Genomic DNA, 25,071 nt, shown 5'->3' with positions numbered 1-25,071 from the left:
TCATCACCGCTGCTGGGAGATTCAAAGCCGCATTTGTAAACCTGACAAATTGACACCATGCCTGGCATAGACACAGGTAGACACCCATTTTAACTATGCACACACACACACACACACACACACACACACACACACACACACACACACACACACACACACACACACACACACACACACACACACACACACACACACACACACACACACACACACACACACACACACACACACACACACACACACACACACACACACACACACACACACACACACACACACACACACACACACACACACACACACACACACACACACACACACACACTCATTGCACTTGCGAAGGGGCGTAAAAAGCACTATGTTTTCAGTTTAGGTAGAGATTTTAAATAAATAGTTTTGCAAATCTCGCTCCAAGAAATGGTCATGTTTTTGGAGTATCTCTTTCATCAAATGCTGGCTTCACACAGATAACATATTTTCTTGGGGAAGCTGAACGTGATGGTTTAGAAACAGCAGAAATCCAACCTTTTCAGCCTTCCAGTTTTGATATCCTTCTTTTATAGCAAATATTGTTTGATTTGTTTTAATGTTGGTTGGACAAACAACATCAAGACGTCACCCTTTAAGGGTTGGAAAGAGGGAATATTTCATCAGTAAATATGAATGTCCTAATTAAAACCAGCATACAACTCATAACTAGAATACTAATGTTCATGTTTCTGAGACATAAATCAGACACACACACAATCTGATTTGCCATATGTGGACTGTCTATCCATGCCAAGCCATCCAAGTAATACTGGATGGACAAAAACAGCTGGCCTCATATCAAACCTGCAAACATACACACACTCACGCACTTACTTACACAGCGATATTATATCAAGAGTGGAGTGGTTTGTAGGAGAAAATCAGGTCATTGTACGACTCAGTGTGCCTGTGTACATGTGGATTCTAAAGGTATTGAATGCATATGTAACAGTTTTTCTTTTTGTGTGTCTATATCTGGGGGTAGGCATGTGAGAGAAAATAAGTGCATGGAACTGAGTGGGGAAAGACTCACAGTCGGCATCAGCGAGGAAGAGGAAGCTGAGGAGGAGCAGGCCTGGACTGGCCGAGTGCATCATGGGATATGTCGTCACATGCATGCTGTTTCCACCGTGAGCTCACTGCCTCACTGAACAACAAGACGATAGAAACAGGCCCTCACAACCTGGAGAGAGAAAGGAGGTTAAAAGAAATGCAGTCATTAAACACGTCCAAATGAGAGAGTTTCAGATATAATATAGTCCGTGCGCACACACATACACACACACACACAAACAGACACACACTTGAAGTGTGTGATTCCCTCTAGGCTTTACACTCCAGTTATGCAGCTGCCTCTCCTCTTCTCGCTTCATTAGGACCATACACTCATTGCCGGAGGTGTATTTTGGTGTGTGTGTGTAAAAAAGAGTTCACAAAGTAGCTGATGAATTTCAACTTATGGCAAACATTTAGCTTTAAAACATCAGTCAGCTTCGAAAGTTCACTTTTTATCTCCGAGCAAGCAACTGATTCATTTTTTTTCCGGCTTTAGTTTGTGCCCTACACATCTCTGAAGCAGACTTCAATACAGGATTTCTTTCAAATGTACGTCAAAGCGGCATGATTTCATATTACTGAAAAGGAAAGAATGGCTTTAACATGGAGGGGTGGAGAAGATTGAACAAGGGATTGATGGCCGACGGAGAGATTAAAGTGGGAGGAGACTGATCAACTGGCTACGTTGCAAACAGTGTTGGGTCAACATACAGCTCAATGTCTCTATCGCTTCATCCTTACTTCCGTTCATTTTTGGACTCTCTATCGCTAGCTATTCTGTCCCCTGTCTCCGTCTCTTGTAACTTTTTGCTGTTTTTGGTTTCCTAAATATTCACAATATTTCTTCCTTATGTCTCTCTTTCTAGCAGTCATATTCTTTGCATTTTCACTTTCTCTCTCTGTAACTCTTTCCGTCCAGCTGTCTCTCTGCCATCTGCAGTGCCTGGTGTTAGGTCTGGCATTAGAAGAGACAGGCGTCACTCTGTGTCTGAAATCTCACAGCTCAAATCACATGGCACAATGGGACATGGCAGAACACTGCTGCTGTCCAGAGACTGACAGCAATGAGTGAGAGACGGTGAAAATGAGCAGGGGCAAAGAGAGACGATGCTTACATGTGTAACGTGCGTCTTTGCATGAATTAATGTGGGGAGTGACACTGTATGTGCGTGCATATGGGCTAGCTCATGCATATGGTGATGCCTCTGTATGAGCATGCATGTGAATATTCCCGCTGACTGCCTGTGCTGCTCCAGCGTGAGTATCCATGTTGCAGCTGTGTGGTCCTGTGTTATGCATTCGTGCATGTGTTTGTGGGCTTTCCAAAACTGGACAGAGTCATCATCAGCAGCAGTCTTAATCCTCTCCACTCCTGAACAAGCCATCGGATTAAAAAAGGCAAGGGGGGGGGGGGGGGGGACAAACTCTAACATCCCTGCAGCCAAGGCAGCAAACAACTAAACCCACACTGGATTTTCCACTTGGTTTGGTCTGAAACAATTGCTTTGGGATAACCTAGATCTCTCCCTGCACAAATGAAGTCCTGTGCACTGTGATTTACACCGCCACAGTAGATATGGGAACCCAGCCATGCAGTTTACTGTAGCTTGTGCACCCATCCAAAACACAGGGAAATTACAGTTTCATGTTTTATTTAGTTCTGGATATTAGACCTCAGTTATATTTAGATTTTAGGTTTCAAGGGGCAATCACCAACTTTAACTTACTTATTTTCTTTCTTATTTTATTATTATTTAAAGATCTTTTATATCAGAGAGTTTTACTTTAGTAGTATTTAACAAGTTCGCTGGTCTTTTTAATCAATATATTTTCATTTTGTTTTACTTATTTACCCTACTATTGTACTGTACATTTTACTGTAGGCTAATAGTAATGCTGTTTCGATTGCATACAGGTACTATCAGTTCTCCAAGGGACCATTATTGTCATACTCCTCTAATAAGCCACATTTGTGCTGCAAAATATATATCCCTATTAAAGGTAGGTTACTGTTTAAAATGGCATCTATCCTGGTTTGTTGGTGAGTGTGTTTGTGTGTGGGAATGTGTGTGTGGCCACTAATAACTATGCCTGTTTCAATGTCACTGGAAAAGCCTGCATTATTTAGTATCTCACTTCACAGCATGTCACATTAATTAAAAGGCTAAGATAACGGGGAGAGAAAGGGATGAGCTAAAGGTGTGTGTAGTGGGGAGAAAGGAAGTAGAGTGGAAAATAGAGCAATTAAGCAGAAAAGAAAAAGAGACACAGGATGGAAAGAAGAGAAAAATAAGTTAACCTGAAACACACACACACAGACACAGCCAGGTAGTCACCAGATTGTTATCTTGGTGGCTGTTGTTGCTGGTATTACGGCGGGCCTAACAGAAAGCCTTCCTCGGAGCCTGCGTTTCTGCCACTGCTGTGGATCACTGTCGCTCTAAGCCATTCACTTACATTAGTCCCTATCACTCAATTATACACCGTCTGTCTGGCCGGGCCTGCAGCGATCAGTCACACTTATCTCTGAGATAGATTCTGACAGAACAAAGACAGACGCAAACAGTGACAGACTGGCTTATGTTTTTTCACATGACAGACAGAAGGACGCATGTCAATGGGGATGAAGATGAGGAAGGAGGAAGATGATGAAACAGAGGAAGAAATGAGAGGCAGAAAAGTTGGTAAGTGGGACTTAAAGACATTTTTGGCACTAATAATGTAATAGTTATCCCCTTAAATATATTCATAATGCTTAAAACCGATGATTACATCATAAAGAGGCAACGTTAAAAGCAATATTTATTATAAATGGTCATTGCTTTAATGGGAGGTTTATCGGATTAACAGCTTATTTATTTTTTAACCATAAAGAGGGTAATTTTATTTTTAACACATATACATTTGCTGGTAGTTATTACATTATCATTTCACACTGAGCGCAAGAGACAAACAAATTATCAGGACATGGAGCTGAAGTTTCTAGTTGGGGAAGACTTGAAAAAAGAAATGTAAAAATAAAAGAATAAGATCCAAAAATGCAATGAAATAAAAAAGAGGAAGTGTGGGTGGTGATGAGAGAGAGTTGAGGGTAGACTACAAAGCGAAGGTGCAGTACAGCTCGAAGGGACGTTAAGAAGGATAGAGACAAAAACAAAAGACAGATCCTAAAAAGCATCGCTTAAGGCAAACTGTGTGCCATGAAAAAAAGAACAATGACTATCCTAATTTGATTTGATATTCCCAAAGCTGAGCCACCAAATGTAATTAGACATACTAATTAACTTATTCCATTTGGCCTGTTGAAACAGTGGCACACTGACAGAAATGTCAATGGAGAGACTATTTGTATTTGTTGCATCATAGCGCTACACGAATAAAACAAGATAAGCTGAATGGAAAAAGCACATTTTGCATCCTCCTTCTTTTCCACAGAGGATGGTCGTAAGCTTCAGTTGTAAAAGTTTCCTAAAACATTGATGCGTTTAGGCAGACTTACATTGCCAAGGAAATAGATGTGTTTAATACAAGTCTACGAGATGTCTTTTTATTGTCTCGTTTTTTTAAGAAGTCAGAGTTGTAAAATGTTTCTCTTTGGCCAGTCCTAGTGTTTGAAAGGACTCTTGGTATCACAGCATGTTACTCAATCTTGACCAGAGGATAAATGTTTTTTTTCATTTATTTTGAAAGCTGTTGCCCTTACAGTATTGGATGACCATTTTAGTTTTCACTTCATTTCACTGTAAATTGCATGAAATGATGAGCTGTTTTGTTTTGTTTTAATTTTGTTGTATGTATGTTTATGTATGTTTTGAGTGTGTGAGGACCCCAGGAAGAATAGCCAATGCTCATGCTAGTGCTAATGGGGATCCTAATAAAGACAAATAAAGACAAATATGTATTGCCATCATGTCCCATTTTTCAGAGTGCTGTCTTTTGTAACCATCTTGTAAGGGAGCACTGGAACACTTGAGTGTTTCAGAAACAAGGCTAGTGTTTTCTGTACATTTTCCTAAACACAGTCTTTCCTCTTTATTCATTTTCAACTACACACTTTGATTATCTATCGGAGCAACCAAAGAAGTTGAAGATGCTGCACACTCGCGACAGATAGAAAACAAGCAATATGAAAATAAGATCTTGCCAGCAATATAAAACGTCCAATAGCAAAACAAACAAAACATAGCTCATATGTGCTTAAAGGGAAAGGGTTTGTTTGATGTATATGACTATTGAAATCGTGTCTACTGTACACACACGCACGCACGCGCGCACACGCACACACACACACACACACACACACACACACACACACACACACACACACACACACACACACACACACACACACACACACACACACACACACACACACACACACACACACACACACACACACACACACACACACACACACACACAAGCTCGTAGATTACCAGTGATTTGTCATCTCCCCCGCCACAAACACACTCGGTAAAGAACCCCTGTACATGTTTTCAAGAACATTTCTGATCTTTAAAGCCACACATCTCGGTGTCTGTAGGGACAGCTGAGGGCATCATGCTGTGATAAGAGGTTTTACTGTACCTGTAAAGATGACTCGCCTACTTTTAGCCCCCAAGACCAACCACTGTATACTCTATATTTGTGTGTGTTGACATGACATTTTCTTTGTTGAACCACTTCTTTTTTTTGTATGAAAGTGAATCAAATGCTGGCTTTGTGTAGGTGAACAACTGAAATATTCATCAGCAGTATTTTCTAAAGATACATGTCCATATCAAAATGCTACAACTTCCATTCATTAAAGAAAAAGCCTTTCAATGAACTCCCCCTCCCTCTGGAACTCCTTCCCCAGTCGCATCCTTCAAAAAAGCCCTGAAAACGCACCTATTCACTTTGGCTTTTTATTTCTAATTATCAGCTTTTTTCACTCAGTCGAATAACAAACATTTTCCTACAAATTGGCAGCCTTAGAAGAATGCGATTCGACATGGAGGTCAAGTCTGTTGGTGTGTATAGGTGTGTTTGTTCTTGGAAATCGGCGGGGCGTGGCAATGAGAGTGCCCTATAACAAAACATACGCATAACTTTGAAATAGATTTATGTTCCAGGGTTCATGAGTTTCAAACTTTCGACCAAATTCGAACTAATGAACTGATGACGAAAGGACTGATATGGCTTCTAGACTGAAGAAGGGCATACAATGTGGCATATAGTTCTGTTAGCAAGGACTTTCTCCACCTCAACTTGCTCGTCCTTACTTTAAACTGTACTATTTCATTATTAGAGATGTGCACTTCCTATTTGACACTTTGACTCCAGCTAGTCCTAAGTTATAAAACAATTTCATGAATGGGTGCTTAGTGTAATTTGGCCAGCACTAGTTTCTCCCCGAAACACAACCAATAAATGTAGTTTATATGAAAGGGCATTGCAGGAGAAAGGGCTGCTACATCGTTTGCTGAAGACTCACCTTAGCTGTGAGAATAAATGACCAAAAAGTAGTTTTCGGAGGTAGATGGAGTCCCAAATATTCTGAGTATTCATTTGAGTCGGGCTTTTAGGACACTGGCTGAAACAAGAAATCAATAAGACCAACTGAGAGGAGAGGAAGGGAAAATGTGATTGATTGAGATTAGGGCCGTATATCTGTGCTCAACACATCACTTCCTCTGGTTCCCCAAACACTCCATCTCCCATCCCTTTCTCCCATTCACTTTCATTTATTCCTCCCTTCAGCCTGACTCACCCTTTTTTCTACCTCTGTTTTCCCACAAATCAGTTCCTCTGTATGTCTATTTCACAGTCTTCCGTCCTATCTCCAAAGGCCTTACAAACAGTTATTTATTTTCATACTTTTTGTCATACCTTTATCTTGTTTCTCTCCTGAATATGAGGGACTGGAAAGTCAATCAAATATCCTGTGTTGGCGTGTTATTACATTACCTTGAATTCAGAATAGGAAATTCACCAATGCTTTATACCATAGCCGAGGTCTAGTCATCTTAGATAGTGAGTCCAGCTTCCATTACCATCCAGAATACATAATTAATTTTGATTTCAAAGTTCACTTTGCAGGCATTACTCTGTTTCTCTCTCTGTTATTTTTCCTTGATGTTTGAATAAAACCTTTTCAGTCCAAGAAGCCTTTCTTTTTCAGCAGCAAGTCACATGAAAGCAGCCTGGTCCCAACACATAAAAGATGAAAATCCACATTGTTAAGACATTGCTGAATAATAAATGGACAGACCTTGACAATGGCAGCATTTGTGAGGCTGCCTGAATAGATTATGTTGAATAGACTTGTATCTATCATGGTAAACATTGCTATTGTTGATTTAACAGGATGAGAACAACCCAAAGACAACCGCTTGCATCAATTTACTTCAGCAGCGGTAAAGCTGATAAATATTTTGTTTCTTTTTTTGGCCTCAGCAGACAATGGCACAATAAAACATTCCATCGACTCACTGACTGCCTGTAGACTGTAGAATGCAATTTGATTGCATCAATAGCTGATCTCTGATTGTGTCGGTTACACAGAAAGTAAACATCTCTCCCACTACTTCTTTCCACCTTTCACTTCACCTTTTTGTCTGACGTTCTCTGACTAAGCCGCCAAAGTGATCAAAGACCTGTTTAACATCTCTTTAAGCAGCCATGACTTCATCAGCACTTGGCCAGTGGGTGGTTTCAGTTTTCCCATTCTGATGACAAAGTGTCCTGGGTAACATAGCTGAAGTGCAGGCTGAAAAATGTGAAAACTGTGCACTAAGTGCTGAATGTGGCCAATCGAAGGGTTAAGCCAACTGTGACAAACAGGCCCACGCTGGGCCTCTATTGGACCATCTCTAGCAGCCATCCATGATATTGAGAGAGCAAGAGGTAGAGGGAGAGAGAGCGCAGGAGGGAGGTACACTGAGAGGAGTGGAGTTGAGTGGATTAGCAGGAGGTGGGGGGATGACAACATGTAATTACCTATTTACCCAGCCCTTAGTTGAAAACCTCATAGAAGGCTAATTGAGCGGTGCATTAGTGAGAGGTTTGTAAAGATAGCAGCAGGACTGCAGAGGGAGGGAGGGGAGAAGTGAGAGGAAGATGAGATATGAGCACCAGCTGAGGGGCAAAAAGGTTAAAGAGAGGGAGGCGGAAGCTGAATGGTAGAATAAAAAAAAGGATGGGTGGGGAGAAGGAGAGAGAGTGAAGTTATGATTTCACTGTAACTAGGGCTCTAAGGCAAGCTATTGTAAGTAAGTAGAAAAAACAAGATAAGATCTGCAGTAAAATGTACCTTAATCATTTTCAAGTCTGTTTTCAATAAACATGTTATAAATGAGGGAGTTTGATAACATGCAGCTTCTTAAAAGGTGAGGATGTCCTGGACTGTTGGCTAAGAAAAAAGAATCAACTTAAAGATGTCCCCTGTGGCAAATTGTGTAGAACATTTGTCACTTTTCTCTTGATGATCCACAAAATCATAAACAATGGAAATAACTTGCAGATTAATTTGAAAAGGAAAATAATTATTAATTGCAGCCCAAGTGCATTCATTGAGAATAATGATCCGCATTATAGTGCTAAGTTGTTGATGTGTTAATGTTAAAAGTGTATTTAAATGTTTTGAATCGACAAGGTGGCTCTACATATTTCAGTCTGCTGGGAAATTTGAACTATAATGTAGTAAAATACTACATAAAATGGACTGGAGTAAAAGGCTTTGGAGTAAAATAACAATATAAAAACTGCACTTATACTCTGCTATGGTTGCGCATGTGCGCTTGCATGTGTATTTGTGTTTCTTATTGTGACCATGATACACCCTGCCTCCAGCGGCATACAGTAGAAAGCCTTTAGTGCTGGGGGAAAGTGGCACATCGGAGGCAGTCATCTCTGTAATGTGTTTTAGTACATGGGTGGATGAAGGGAAGGATAGAGCTATGGATGGATGAGCCTGCAGTATGGTTATGGTGTGACATGCTGCACATACTACTGTGGGCTGCAGGGCTGGACACACACCGGGACGAACATGTGTGCTGACATAGACGCACACGCACGCACACACCTACCGATCCAGCTGGCTGGGTGACCTCCACAGGCAGGTGGAATACACCAGTAATAATTTACAGGCCTTGAGCGGCTCTCACGTCAAATAAAATATGGATTTCCTATAGACCAGAAGCATGCTAAACCTTCAATAACTGTACCTTTTATCCACACAGTGCTCCAGTTATAACCCATCTCCCACATCATTTTCTATCTTAAACATTCTTGACTGGGGCTTCAATAGGTAGGGGCTCATCAGTGTGGAATAGGCAGTGAATCCCTTTCCCTTCCTCATTTTCCCCTGACAGGAATGCATTTAGCAGAGCTCTTAAGCAAGAAGTAAGCATGCACCCGTTCACATAAACAGCCACAAACACATACAATGCCCCGCGGTGTCTGATTGGACCTCCTGTTTTCTTTGTCAGAGGAGGAGGAGAGGAATGAGGATGAACCACGCAGCCGTTCATAAACCCTGCTTCATGCATTCATTGAATTCCACAGTGCACCACAAGTCAAATGATGGCCTTCCAATTGTGAAAGAAAAACACTTTCCTCTCCACTGAGCACGAAAAGGACTCCTGACGTATGCCAGATAAAGACGGGCTCTGTGGGAATGTAAGAAGCCACACTTCTTTCACACCTCCTTCAAGGTGATTTCACATGGGCAAATTAAAGCAAAGCCTCATCACTTCTTTTCATCTGTTCAAGTGCAAGCTGAAAAAAATAACCTTACCACAATCTATTGAAAACTGCAAAAGTAAGAAGCATTTGTAACAACACATGAATGGAGCCAAAAAGAATTTGACAAGTCAACTAAAAAAAAATAGTTGATGAAAAAAAATATGCGAGCTCTTGAAGGTCAGAGGGGAGGCGGTGGACAATCGAGCCAAAAATACATTTCTTGATCAATCTTCTCCAATGTCATGTTAACAATGGCTCAGAGAAAAAGGATGGGGTTACACAACCTTTCTCCTCAAATTGATTTTGGCCAGCAGAGGAATGGGGGTACATGAGAATGACTCAAAATAACATGCAGGGAAATGCAAAGACGCAAACACTAGACATGGATTTTTGTATGACTGCAATGTTTCCTGCAGTGCATGGCAACATACAGCAGAATCCTTGCCAAGTGTATAATCAACCATAACTATCATAACTAGAGAATGCAATTCCTGAAGAAATTGCTCGTGGGAATGGTTTATACTGAAAAGCTGACGCTAAACTGCTATGCTGAAATGTAATGTGTAAGAAGAAAGTGAAGAATTTAGATTGAAATTATACATGACCACTGGGGGCTTGAATGTGTGATGACGAGAGAAGAAAATAAAGTAAAAAGGCCTCGAAAAGCAGCAGAATATTTAAACTGAAAACTTTTGAACTAACTTGATGGTGAATGATCTGTCGCCATGCCAACGGCATTTGATGACATCCCATAATACGCTTAGATGTGTTGATGGCTGCATCGTTACCAAACCTGTGAAGTTTTGGGCCATTTGGAGCATTTCCACTGAAGTTATGAGAAAACCGTGTTTCATGGCGATCATTATGTTACCATGGCAACAGCATTTGAAGAAATCTCAAAACTGTCCCGTAGATGTCTTCACGGCTGGACTGTTAGCACACGTGAACTGAAGTTTGAGCACTTTTTGAACATTTTCATAGGAATTATAGCGACATCGTCTTTTATGGCGAGGGAGGGTTTTCCATGGAAACGGCATATGATGAAACCCCATAATTGACGTAGAGCTGTTGAGGGCTGGACCGTTAACCATTATCTGAAGTGTGGTGCTGTTTTGACCCTTTTCATAGGCGTTACGACAACATCGTGTTTTATGGCGAGGGATGCGTTTCCATGGAAACGGCATATGGTGAGATGTCAGATTTGACGTAGAGCTGTTGAGGCATGGAGAGGTGATATATACCGGTGAAGATTGTGGGACGACCGGACCGTGTCCATTGGAGCTAGGGCTGTGCGATTATGGCAAAAATCATAATCACGATTATTTGGGTCAATAATTGATATCACGATTATTTTGACGATTATTCATTGACCATTTATTGAACTTTAAAACAAATAATATTTTACCAATAAACAAGATCAACAAATATGTTGGAGCGCACTTCCAAAACCTTACTAAACATATATTATTAATATGATAAATAAAAATAAATTAGACCAAAATAAATTAAATCAAATATGATGCAGTGCACTGTCACAACCTACTGAAAACTCCTTAACATATAGCCAACATTTTGGTAAAACATATTCAACATATTCCACTCAGTTAAACGTTGAAGGCTGGCCAACCGTCATGGTCCAGAAGTAACAGGAAATAAATGTTGAACTACAATTTAAGACCAAATAAAAATGTTTAGGCCACCATGGCAAATGCTGGTAGGGCTGCTCATGTCATCTCTTAAAGATTTTTTGCAAGAAACACCAGCCTGTTTACATGGTCTGGTTTCAGAGATGAGCGCAGGCAGGTGACAAGCCACCTGTACTGAAGACCCTCAGCCACGCCCCGACACATGGGGTGACGCCGGCCAATCACAAAGCTTTGATGCGTTCAAGTGCATTATTCTGGCACAGGAAGATTATTTTACAGGACATTAACGATAAAACGATAAAAAGAATATTGTTGTTCTATTTTTAGACACATCTCGCGATCGACTGGTTGGGCACCCCAGGGCTAGACCATAGGTCCGTTGTGGTCGCAAAGTAGTCAGCTGAAGCCACATCTCTCTCAACTTCCCCACGGCATTTGTCATATAGTGCAGGCAGCGCAGACCTGCTGAAATAATACCGAGACGGCATCGCGTAACGCTTGTCCAACGTGTTGACAAGTTGCTTAAAGCCCTGGTTGCTAACAGTGCTAACTGGGCACATATCTTTAGCTATGTGAAACGTAATGGCAAAGTACTTAGTGGAAATAGTTTTACCCTTCTTTTTAACGAGTTGCTGCTCTTGTTCTGACATCTTCGCTCGCGCTGAACACTCACAACACATGTCACTCCCACGTGGCCGAGTGGGCTTTTAGGGAGGGGCGAAAGCGCACCCAGCAAAATAATCGTATTTTGTCAATTATGCTGTTTTCATAATCGTCGCAAAGCATCATCGTAATCGCGATTAAAATACGATTAATTGCACAGCCCTAATTGGAGCTACAGCAACATCGTGTATTATGACGAGGGATGCGTTTCCATGGCAACAGCCTATGGTGAGATCTCAGATTTGGCGTAAAGCTGTTGAGGCATGGACCGGTGATATACAAGCGAAGTTTGGGGGGCGATCGGACCGTGTCCATTGGAGTTACAGCGACATCGTGTTTTATGGCGAGGGATGCGTTTCCATGGAAACGGCAGATGACGACACCCCACAATTGACGTAGAGCTGTTGAGGGCAGGACCATTAACCATTATCTGAAGTCTGTTGCTCTGAGCATGTCAGTTGGAGTTATAACATCATCGTGTTCCATGACACAGGTGTTTATATTTGAGCTAACGATGTGTCCAGAGATCAAAGGTTTCCATGGTGATCAAATAAATGTGGCAAGGCTCAAATTTGTTGAACAACACATTTGTAACAGGTTTGTTAAAGGTGGGGTAGGTAAATTTGAGAAACCGGCTCGAGATACACTTTTTGTTATATTCCATGGAATGCTCTTAACATCCCGATAGCAATGAATATCAAAGTGCTTTGACAAAAAATCCATAACAAAATGTCATCTGTGGAAGCAGTAGTACTGTAGAAAGCACGACCAATCATTTTAGCCGGCCCGGCTAAAGTAACTGGATGGCCTACCTGCCTGTCAGCCTTCCATGTGCACAAACTTATCTTGTGCCCTCATTGGTCATGTGAGCGTTCGTGTGTGTTCGAGGAGGGGCTCTGTAAGGAAGTGGCAGATTTTTTCCGGCTGTGTATTTTCAAATTCTAGCCACTCGAGCTGGTTTCTCCAAAATTACCTACCCCACCTTTAATTGACCAAAAAATATGAACAGTTGGAAGATTGAAAATGGTATTATTATTAGGATTATTTGTAGGTAATTGAAAAGTAGAAACATTTAGAAAGATGTGAACATTGAAGTTTCTATTTTAGAAAAGCTGACACTGTAGTGCATCGCTGGTTTCAAAAGTGATTTATAAGAGTCATGTTTAAAGATGTGCAATACTTAAAACGTTTATAAAGATCCTCTGAGTGTGTGTCATTAGTTAGTTGATAAAATGTTAGGGATAAAAACCTTGAAATATTGACTACAAGAGCTTGAATCAAACAAGCAACCTTGTATTTGAAAGATTAACTGACAGTCGCACGTGGTATATAAGTGGTGTGGCTGAGTACTTTAAAGGGTTCATGAATAGAGGGGACTTGAATTTGAAATAAGAACAAGAAAATAAAAGTCTAAATGCATGAAAAAGCAGCAGAATATTTTAACTTTAGAACTAAAAGCATACGTCACCAATAATGTCTAAAATATGTGGAACATGTTGAAGTCAGTATGAAGTCTCCATCAGACGGAAAATAATAGGCTGAGACAGTCTGTTAAACTCCAGTGACCACTGTCACTACCCGATCTGCATCCCTGCCCCATCTGCATTGCGCATGTGCGAGATGGTCCGCCATATTGGACAACTCCGTAAGGCAATCACATAGGACACTTGACATCTAGACGGCTGACCAATATGCAAATATGCTTTGCGCATGCACAAGTTTTAAACTTAAACGGATGCACGATTTGCATTGCATCTGACAGAATGAAGACTTTTGTATTTTACAACAATTTGAGAGAATACATGTCTAAAGGTGATTACTGATCTAATAACAGAGATTTGTTCTTGAATCAACATTTTTATGGAAAATCTTTTATGTCATTTTAGTTTAGTTTATTTTTTATTTATTTTTTCGAGCGTGTAAAACCAAAGAAAATACAAATGAAACAAAAGATGATACATATATGATACAGTACTATAATGAAAAAAATGAATGCAATAACAAAACGAAATATTTAATTAATAATTGAATAATCTGTAGTATCATTGTCTGATATCAATAAACAACAAATCTTTAGCTAATTACACGTCCGAAAAGGGGTCGGAAGAAGTTTGCACTTATTTAATCCGACCCCTTCTCCCTTTGTTAAATTTTATTTAATTTTAAATTAAATGAAAGACATTCACAGTTAATGTAATTATATATACATTATTAATGCCATACATTTTTGCATGCATTCACAGTAAATATTTATTCAGTATGATAGCTGTCTAACAGAAGTTAAATCAATTTCTCACTTATTCTGACAATGTACTTAACCCCAAATAAAAGAACCCAATAAAAAGAGTTGTTAAATAATAGTGAAATCACGTTGTTATAACTATAACTCACGTTGTAATAACAATAACTCATCTCTCTCGTTTTTTTTTGTGCTTTGCCAAACGCCACTATGTCAAGTGTCCTATTTGGGTTGCCGTACGGAGTTGTCCAATATGGCGGACCATCTCGCACATGCGCAATGCATATCGGGTAGTGACAACCACGTCATTAGTCTGCTGCTCTAATTATGTCAATTGGAGTTATGACATCATCGTGTTCCATGACACAGGTGTTTATATTTGAGCTAACGACGTGTCCAGAGATCAAAGGTTTCCATGGTGATTAGTGAGAGGAAAGCATTTTCATTGTTCTGAATGAGAGATAAACCTGTTACATGTGAACGTTTTGTTGAAGAACCGTAACAGATAACGGTGACATTTCAAAGCGTGAAGCATGTCAAGGAACTTGAGCATCTGAAGTGTACTTTTTGTGTACTTTCGGGTTAATAATATGGCCTTTTTGGCAGATTAACTAAAGGTGTGCGGCTGCTGTGGTGGGGAAAGGTGAGGCTGAATTTACAATGGGTTTTAATGGAGACATGTTGAAAGTTTTTGTCACTTCATACCCTCAAGAGGCATTTTGCTTAATTATTTTGCTTCATTTTTTTTATCTTTCAAGCTACGAGATGTTTTCCTACGTTTTTCATGACAAATTATGTCTCAGGAATGTAGGGTTTGGGAATTATGGCAGGTTTAAAAGAAAATATGAAGGCACAATTAAATCTGTCCTCCACTCTAGCTGTGACATCACGCACTCTAAAATCTGAAGAAGGCCTCTTTACCAAGGTCTGAACAATGTTTAATATCTGTACAAGTAAGAATCAGATTTAAAAGTTGTGTTACACGAATAATGTCAGAAAGATGTGACATTTTAAAGTTGGAATGAGGTTTCTGAGTGAAAGTATGAATATGTGAAGATATATCTACGTATGTGACACGTAGATATATCTTCACATATATCCATTTGCTGCCACACAGTGTACACACAACCTTTTCCATTGGTGGTTACTTTAAATAAAATATGAAGTTGCATGTCATAGAAGGACAGAGAACTGAAAGCTGGGGTGAAAAAGGAGAGGATAGAGACAGAAGGAAAGAGAAGGTCTCATCCCTCCGAGTTAAAAAAGAGACACATGACAGAGAGGAGGAGAGAGAGAGAGAGAGAGAGAGAGAGAGAGAGAGAGAGAGAGAGAGAGAGAGAGAGAGAGAGAGAGAGAGAGAGAGCTAAACCCACTTCCCCTCTGGCTCTGTAATTAAGACTGGGGACAATAAATATATAATGGGGGCTTTTTCCACCAAGTGCGGCTGCCTCTCCTTCTTGGAGATGGGACCGCAGGGAGACAGGCCCAGGAAGAACGACTAAGTACATTGGTCATTAAAAATGGATGCAAGGAACACCGGCCCTGACTGGCCCCGTCAACCAACCACCCAGAATGTTGTGATGGGAGTTGCCGTGGTTACAGGGCTCCCAAATGGTCCTTGGTTGTCAGGGTGAATCAAATCAGACATCCGCACACTAGAGCCAGCGACTCCACACTTACGAGGCTCGCTGCTGCTGGGGGCACCACAAAATCAATGATGTCATTGAGGAAGGAAGTTTGAATCTGAAGTGTGTGTGTGTGTGTGTGTGTGTGTGTGTGTGTGTGTGTGTGTGTGTGTGTGCTGTTTGAGGATGTGTGTGTTTGAAAAAAAAAACTGAGAAGGGAGACAGGGTGAGAAAGACATGACAGGAAAAAGAGATGGAGAGGCTGACATGATTTCCCAAACAGCTAAAAAAGTTCTGGTAGCGTCTATCAGAGCTCCATCAGACTGCAGCATTTTATATAACAGCAGGACGCTTTTTTGAGTGTCCATCAATTGGACTACTGTAGCGTTAAACTGATTTTCAAACAAATATGTCAGAGATTAATCTATTAGTGATGTAAATTAGTGCAAATATGTTTAGACTTTTCAGAGAGAAGTGAAATAGAGAATAAAGGTAGAATATTTTTCAGAGAGAGCACAGTGGTTCTTGAGATTTTACTTAAAGCAATAGGAGATGTTTTTATTTTCTGGTGTAGAGGTATATGAATAGATTGATGTCTGTATTAAATCCACCTACCATTGCCTCTTGAACTCACCACTTTAGATATTATGTCTAGTTTGTTTAATCTGTAAAAAAAAAACAAGTGTGAAGATGCTACTGTGTATAATTTACTCATTTATACTAATGTATACTTTTTTAGATTTTTGTTTTGGTTCATGGTTCAGTTGGACTCATAACGTTGCAACTAGGATCCACCGTGTTACATGTCTACAGCTATGGGCCTCATAGAGCAACATTAGCTCAACTTTTTTTGATATTTTCTGTTAAGAAAAAAAAAAGATAAGTCAATTCAGATTTTCTATGTTGTCTTGGTAACTGTCAGCTGTTTGATGTGCAGCTCATTTCAATCGAGGATCGAAACAAAAATAAAAAAAACATTCTTTCCTTTGTTGCTTCCTGCACAAGACCCAAAAAGTTAATTTGCAGGTATTCCCTCTGAAATGTAATAACGTTTAGAGTAGTATGAACTAGAACTACTGAAGTTAATAACAAGTACCTTAACATTGGACTTAAATAAAGTACTTGAATGAATGGGGCGAACTTGAGAAGGCACTAGACATACAGAACATTGTGAGATTCTCCCTGTGTGTGTGTGTGTGTGTGTGTGTGTGTGTGTGTGTGTGTGTGTGAGACTCAGTTTGATCTGAAGGCGGAGCCTGTCTTACAGTAGGGGGGACTGGGGGCCACGGAGAGAATACTGAGGAGGAGAAGGGGCCCCATGGGGAGCTTTCTCTCACACACAACCCTTCATACTCTCACACACACGTACACAGACTGATATGTGACATGCAGTGCAGTAGACCTATCTTCTTAGTTGGCCATAACAAGATACTTCTATGATGAGAAAGGCTGTAATGTTGCATAGTGGTACCACACACACATGTAAGAGAAAGATTGATGTGGAGAAGCCGCTGTCTATCAGAGGGTGTCCTCGTTTCTGTGTTTCACTGATGCTTAATGACGTGCTTTATAGCATGACACTTCACCATTGGAGGGGATTTAGGAGTCAGGGGTCAGGGAGAAAGCCTATAGGCTGAATTATACCAGCAGTGAAACACACAACACATGTACTGTAAATACTCTCCACTCTATAAACTATTACCACAGAAGAACGACAGCTTAATCGCTTTGACTGGTTGAGCCGTGCATTTCTTGTGGAATTAATTTCAGGTATAGCTTAAGAAAATAGGGCTTATGTTTCATCCAATAATGTGCTGAAACTGAAGCTATAAGACGTTACATTTGTCGCATTTTCAGTGCTTGTTTTTTCCAGGGTTAGCGATGAGGGATCACTTCATAACATGCAGCAGCTGCATCGAGATATTTTAAAATGCTGCACCTTGAGGCTAGAGAGTCAGCTGTTTGATGTGCAGCTCATGGTCGTTCAAGATACACATTTTTGCAGAGCGGTTACTAAAGCCACATATATCAGGAGACCAAAGATATGAATCAATATAAACAATTCAAAGCCTTTTACAGCATGCCATCATACCAATGTAATCTATACCACGCAAGAGATTAGAATACTTCATGGCAACAATGAACGATTCAGCTTATCTAATGCAAGTCTTTTGCATCCATTACATCAGTTTCTCATCATAGGATTAGCAATGAATGCATGTCAGTGCGGTTCACCACTTGTTCATTAAAACAATATTGCTCTGTCCAAGTTGGCAAATATAATGTTTTGTGTCATTGGGATTATAATCAATGAAGGACTGAAGTAAAACAAACATATTCTATTAAAGGAGAAGGTGGTCACACAGCCAATCATAAAACGTAAATCAAAATATGTATGTTTTTTCAAAATATGTTGTCTTCATTAAAATCAATTATGGGTATAGGAAATGCCCTTCAAATTTAGCAAATGTCATCATCTAGCATCCAGCCGATGAACAATCGTTTGCAATGTAGCTTCGATTTTTGGTACAAAACTTGTATTAACTGAACACTGCAATTGCTGAATGAAGAAGATGAGGCATCTAGTTGGAACATACTGTACATAACTGCAACTGTGTAATAGATTTAAATCATATATGTGTTGTATTCCTTCATACAAATAATGATTAATCTCAAATGTCAGTGTCTTTATGAATCAAAGGGACAGAATGTCTCTCCTCACTCACCATGTTGCACTCATGTTTGACTCAGCTGGTGGATACATTGTAAGGTCATGCAAATGTGTTCAATTATATTGTTGAAATGCTGTATTTTGTATTGGGTGGGTTTTGGGAGTTTTTGTCCGCATGCTTTGTTTCCGCCTGAACAGCTTGTTCGAAATCCATGTAAAGCACTTTGTGACATTGTTTTGAAAAATGCTGTATGAATGAAGTTATTATTATAATTATAATTCCGTTGCTTCTCCATAAAGAAATGTTTCTTGTGCACTGGACATCTCTTCCAAAGACACTCTTTATAAAGACCAAAGTACTCCTTCCCTTCTTGGAAGTAAACAATAAAATATGGCTCTTATATAACAAAATACAAACTTGCCTCAGATAAACACTAATATATTTATTAAAAAACAAGAGTCATAATCATAAATGGATATAATGATCTAATCTGTCACTTCCTCAGAGTCTGATGGGACGATACATCAGCAGATGAAAAGTAATCTATCACGGAGCAGCGGCAGGTTATGGCAGTGTGTTGATGGATAGGAGATGTGGATGGAGAGGATGACTGAGTTGCCCTTGTCAGAGTTACGAAAAAGGAGAGGGGAAAGGATGGTGGTGGGGGGGAGATGCAACGAGACCAAAATGTGTTCTGAACAGACTCGTTTGTCACGCCATGTCATCGAGGGACATCAAGGCAGTAAACAGCCTGTGTGTATATACAGTAGAAAGTGTGTCAATAAGAGTATGCTTCTAAATGTGACACGGCGTGATGAGTGTTAATTAACGCAATGACTGCTCACGAGGAAATACAAATAGCTTACAGGAGAAAATGAAAAACAATGTATAAAGTGATTCCCTATGTGTGCGCTTGAGTTCCCATTCAGGCGCTGGTACATATGTGTTGTGGAATCTAAAGCATTTGACCCCAATCTGTGTCGTTGCATTATTTATAGTCCGATGCTAGCTTCTCTTTGTGTGGGTTTTTCAAAGCTTGTCTGAGAAATTGAACTGTGGGAAAAAATGAGTGAAAAACAAGGATAGATGACAGAGCAATATGGAGTATTCCAGAAAATAGCACTCTCTTTCTGTACCATTTTTTTCCACTCTCACTATTGGTAAACACAACAAATCACATCAAAAGCAGTACGGCTAATTGATTGCTTTAGACCTTTCCATAGTTTTCCCAAAAGAGTTTAAACAGTTCGGCTTATAGTTAAAGCAGAGCAGGATTTTTACTGGAAAAGCAGTTATCACACATTGCACCACTGTACACACCATGCACTTCACAGCCCCCTCTCTTTATATCTGACACACACACACACACACACACACACACACACACACACACACACACACACACACACACACACACACACACACACACACACACACACACACACACACACACACACACACACACACACACACACACACACACACACACACACACACACACACACACACACACACACACACACACACACACACACACACACACACACACACACACACACACACACACACACACACACACACACAGTCAGTCCTCTTCCCCGGGCCTGATGGCAGGGCAACAGTGTGTATCCTCAGAGACCTGCTGGGACAAATCAATGCCAGCCAGCAGCCTTCCACAATGAGCGCCACCATTTTACTGGCTGCCACCCAGCGCAGTTGAGGACCAGCTAAATAGTCTATGAGGAAAGCAGAGCGGCATGGCTAGGCTGCTTACAATGAGCACACGCCACAACAAGGACAAAATATCGCTGTGTTGCAGTGTATGTGTGCGCTGGGCCGCCAATTTGTTGAGCGAGCTTGATGTATGCTCCTTGTGTGGTTGTGTGTACTTGTGTGCATACATGAGTGGGTCAGTCCATTTAGGGTAAGCAAGCTTATCATACACTGCCTGGTGTTTTTTATGCGTGTGTGTGTGAGAGTGATAGAGTTTGTGTAGCCAATATGGAGGGTTTGTAGAATTTTAATCAGAAAGTAGTAGCTTTGCATTTTTCATTCGGACGATTGTTCGTTTTCATGTGGCATACGTTAAGCTTTCCTGCACACACAAACACTTTATCTGTCATTATGTCTCACACACACACACACACACACACACACACACACACACACACACACACACACACACACACACACACACACACACACACACACACACACACACACACACACACACACACACACACACACACACACACACACACACACACACACACACACACACACACACACACACACACACACACACACACACACACACACACACACACACACACTGCTGGCATGGCAGAATGTTTTCTAATCGGTGAATCATCATATCAGCCAAGAAATGTCAGATTACGTTATAATCCTGTGTTTTAGTGCCTTTAACTCTGTGCACATGTCATGGTTTTGACACTGGCCTATGTCTGCCTTTCTTTGAAAAATGGAGACAACACAGAAGCCTGCATAAACACACATACGGAAGAAAGAAAAAACACCCTCGCACACATGCACACGTTCACTGGGGAGCAACAGACAGTTTTCGGGTCAGTAGGTGGCAGAGCGGAGACGAGGGAAGGGGATCAATCAGTGCTGTGACTGAATTCTGAACCTGACTTATATATCAGGGTGTCACTCAAAAGAAACAAACTGCTAGCACAACTGAGGGCCAATTACATTTATATAATTCACTTATTTGATGAACAGAAGCTGCTTATTAGGCTCTCACTGTGTCTCCTTAAATGTCTCACATAAAAGCAAAGACTTTGTTTTATAAACAAATTAAATGTTCAGTGTTGGGGGTTTGAACAGCAAAACAAAGAGCTAGAGCTGATGTAGAGGAATTTGTTGCGTGTTATAACTTGAAATAAGTATGAACTACGTTTTTTTTTTATCCTGGCAGCACAATTCCTTTCCTTTTTTTCTTCATTTTGTTTTTGTTTGCTATTTACTTACTTCCTTTCTTAGATTTAAAAAATGGTAAATGATCAAAAGGAAGACACAGAGACACTGTGACACCAACCTCAGCGTCAAGATGTATTCTGCATGCATCAGAAAGAAGTAAAAAAAGAACACAGGTCCATTGAAAGACACTCCACAGTTTATTGATGTTAATGCCGAGACAGGAGCAGAGCCCGTCTGTAACTCTAGAAGACAACCTTGTTATTTTCAATAAACCTATTACAGGAGCTTCTTATGAAAGGCACGGGGGAGGCCGGTAGTTGGTTAGGTGTCTCTTTGCTTTGGCCGGGAGATTCAGAGGATGCTCGGGGAAAATGATGCCAATCTCTACACCAGGGGATGTATTAAATGACAGGTCTAATTTAATATTGCAATATTGAGAGACCTGCTAAGGCACTTCCTGTGTCTAAAGGCCATCCAGGAATGGAGTAGTTGTGGAATAGCAGAGTAAGGGGTTTGGGATACATTAGAGAGGAAAGGAAATTATTTCATAGTGCAAGTTAACAAGGTGAAGGATGGGCTCAGTATGCAAAGACTGTCTGTTGGTATGTTTATATATAATGCATTGCCTTGTCTTAAGATATAACTACACTTTACATTTGTATGCATTAACCACTGCATTACCACCAAGTTTCCACAAAGAGACGAACAACGTTACACATTTTCCAGAGCGGACCTGCTCTATGTTGAACAAAGTAACAAACAATGTATGTGCGCTAACACACGCCGACACGTGCATTTCTCAGAGTCAAATACATAAAACACATACACTGAATCGACCAGATACAGAAGGACATTTTTCAGGTCAGATTGGTGAATTTGTATTCAAGCCCGTGGCATCCAGTCATCTAAGGACAGAGCATATCTAGTCATTTCAAATGTTTGGTGCTTGTAAAGAGATTATTCATCATGCACACACACACATGTGCGCATGCACAGGGATGGTCTTATGTAAGGCAAGGGAATTTTAGACACACAAGCGCTCGCAAATGCCAAATCGACACAGCTATACTCAAATCCGGCAAACCTTTAGGTTGGAGGTCTGTCTTCACTGTGGCCATTACACACAGGAAGTCTTCGCACGATCAAGACTAACAGTAAAGGCTGAGAAAAACTCCACACACACACATGCACGCACACGCACACACACACACACACACACACACACACACACACACACACACACACACACACACACACACACACACACACACACACACACACACACACACACACACACACACACACACACACACACACACACACACACACACACACACCATCACACTCATCACACGTCATTTAATCCCAGGTGCTTTAGGGAGGCTGAGGGAAATGTGGATGCAGAACATAATTCCTGAACACGAACAACAATAAATGGGATTTGTGTTGGGCTCTCAGCCCTCCAGAGAGAAGGACAGGGGAAACGAATAACAACAGGATGAAGGATGAATGAAGGCACAAAAGAGAAAGCTCAGCTCAACAGTCTTATCCTGATTCAATAGGCAAAAACAAACAAAACAGACAATCAAAGTAATTACAAATCTACAGACAAACAGTGGTGAGGACTAATCCTTGACAGGCAGAAAAATAAGAATCTGTGAGAGACTAAAATAGTTAATGTGTGGTCGGAGGCATTTTAAAGCGTCCAGTTTGTGCTTGGCCATGGTGTTGTATATGGAGAGGTTGTGAGACTGGGCCAAGGACTGAAGCTCTGCCATGGTAAAGACTCCCACAGAGAATAAAGAGCAAACCCTCTTGACTCATATAATGGACTGGAAAATGCCTCGTTTTAGCTTGAAAAATGTATCTGTTTATATAAATGTCTGTTTTTCTACTCCATTATTGAATGATATGACATATAGTGACTCATTCTGGGTTCAGATGAAAGGCTCTTGCATTTATTGTTCTTAACACCTTGAGTGGTCTTGCTCTATCCAAGGAAAACAAATGCACTGACAGATCCTTCTCCAGAGCCAGCAAAAGAGTTTCAAGGAGTTCACAACTGAATAAAGTCGATGAGCTCCACCTACAGACATCTTTTCAACAGAATTCTACAAAAAGGGCAGCCCTTGACATTTGACTGACACGTCATCTATGGGAAATTCCCGAACAGTGACCGCCTGCGCCATTGATTTAGCCCAAAAGTTTGGGATGACTGCCAATTGAAGTGAATAAAGTTACATATCCTGTCGCTTCAGAAATGGAGCAAACACTGTCTGCGAGCCCTATCTTTGGATCTGCACGCAGTGGAAAAAACCAACCCATGACAGCGATTTCACAGACATCAGCTCAGTTTTACTGCTGCGTCGATGGGACAGTGATTAAAGGAGTGAATAATCAGATGTAATGCAAACACGTGTCACAGAGGCAGCAGTGTGTGGAGAAGGAACGAGATAAGAGAGGGCATACTGTAAGAAGATGGGTGAAGAGGGTGAATCCAAAACTAAAGGAAACGAAAATGTATGAGAGGCCGTCTAGCTCACAACTCATACTTGGTCTTACAAACAATATCAGAATCTCACATACACCATTCAACTCTTTTATACATATAGCTAAACACTTTTACACGCACAATCATACTCTCTTTCACACACTTTTGTCTGGGCCATAAATGAAACTTACTTACATACCAAACTGTACTTTCTTAGAAACACTATTATTCCCACTTAGAGACAATATCATACTACAATATAATACTCTAGTAGTGTATGCAAGATAGAAAACTTTGTGTGTGAGAAAGAATGATAGTGTATGTGAGAGAGGAATTGTAGTATGTATTGAGGGTATAGTAGTGTGTGTGAGAGAGAATCATAGTGTACTGTATGTGAGAGAGGAATTGTAGTATGTATGAGGGTATAGTAGTGTGTGTGTGTGTGTGTGTGTGTGTGTGTGTGTGTGTGTGTGTGTGTGTGTGTGCGTGTGTGTGTGTGTGTGTGTGAGAGAGAATGATAGTGTATGTGAAAGACAATGCTTGTGTTTTTGAGAGCTTATGAGTTTATGTGAGAGGACATTGTACTGGTTGTGAGAGGGTATACTTTAAAAGGAAGTCAGGTTGATCCAACAGGAAGCCAGTTTAAATATTCATTCCTTGACTGGTTTACAGCCTTGAAAACAAAGCCTGAAGCTGCTCAGAGCACTGCTAGCTAAATTTGAGCTGCAATAAGAACTTTTGTTAACACTTTATATTAAAGTGGACCTATCATGTTATATTTGAATAATATATAGTAGGGCCATACCCAGGGCCGGCCCTGACCAATTTGCCGCCCTAGGCAAGATTTTAGCTGGCGCCCCCCCCCCCCCCCCCAAATGCAGACACTCACTATGATTCGCACGTGCATGGTTGTGGCATGACCACAAAAACAAAGATATTGACACAAGATGTGTGCAACTGTATTTAGTTTCCTATCCAT

General features: G+C 40.6%; 1 protein-coding gene across 1 annotated transcript in view; it reads right to left on the bottom strand.

Moving 5' to 3' along the window:
- Nucleotides 1–25,071, bottom strand: part of ptprdb (protein tyrosine phosphatase receptor type Db) — a 178,722-nt gene that overhangs the window by 64,693 nt on the left and 88,958 nt on the right. The window contains 1 exon segment of the mRNA XM_034081469.2: nucleotides 1,064–1,213. Within this exon segment, the coding sequence (XP_033937360.1) occupies nucleotides 1,064–1,148 (85 nt within the window). The 5' untranslated portion in view covers nucleotides 1,149–1,213.

Source organism: Pseudochaenichthys georgianus, chromosome 1, assembly GCF_902827115.2.
Source record: "Pseudochaenichthys georgianus chromosome 1, fPseGeo1.2, whole genome shotgun sequence".
In the NCBI taxonomy this organism is placed as follows: domain Eukaryota; kingdom Metazoa; phylum Chordata; class Actinopteri; order Perciformes; family Channichthyidae; genus Pseudochaenichthys; species Pseudochaenichthys georgianus.
This window is presented reverse-complemented; position numbering and strand designations above follow the sequence as displayed.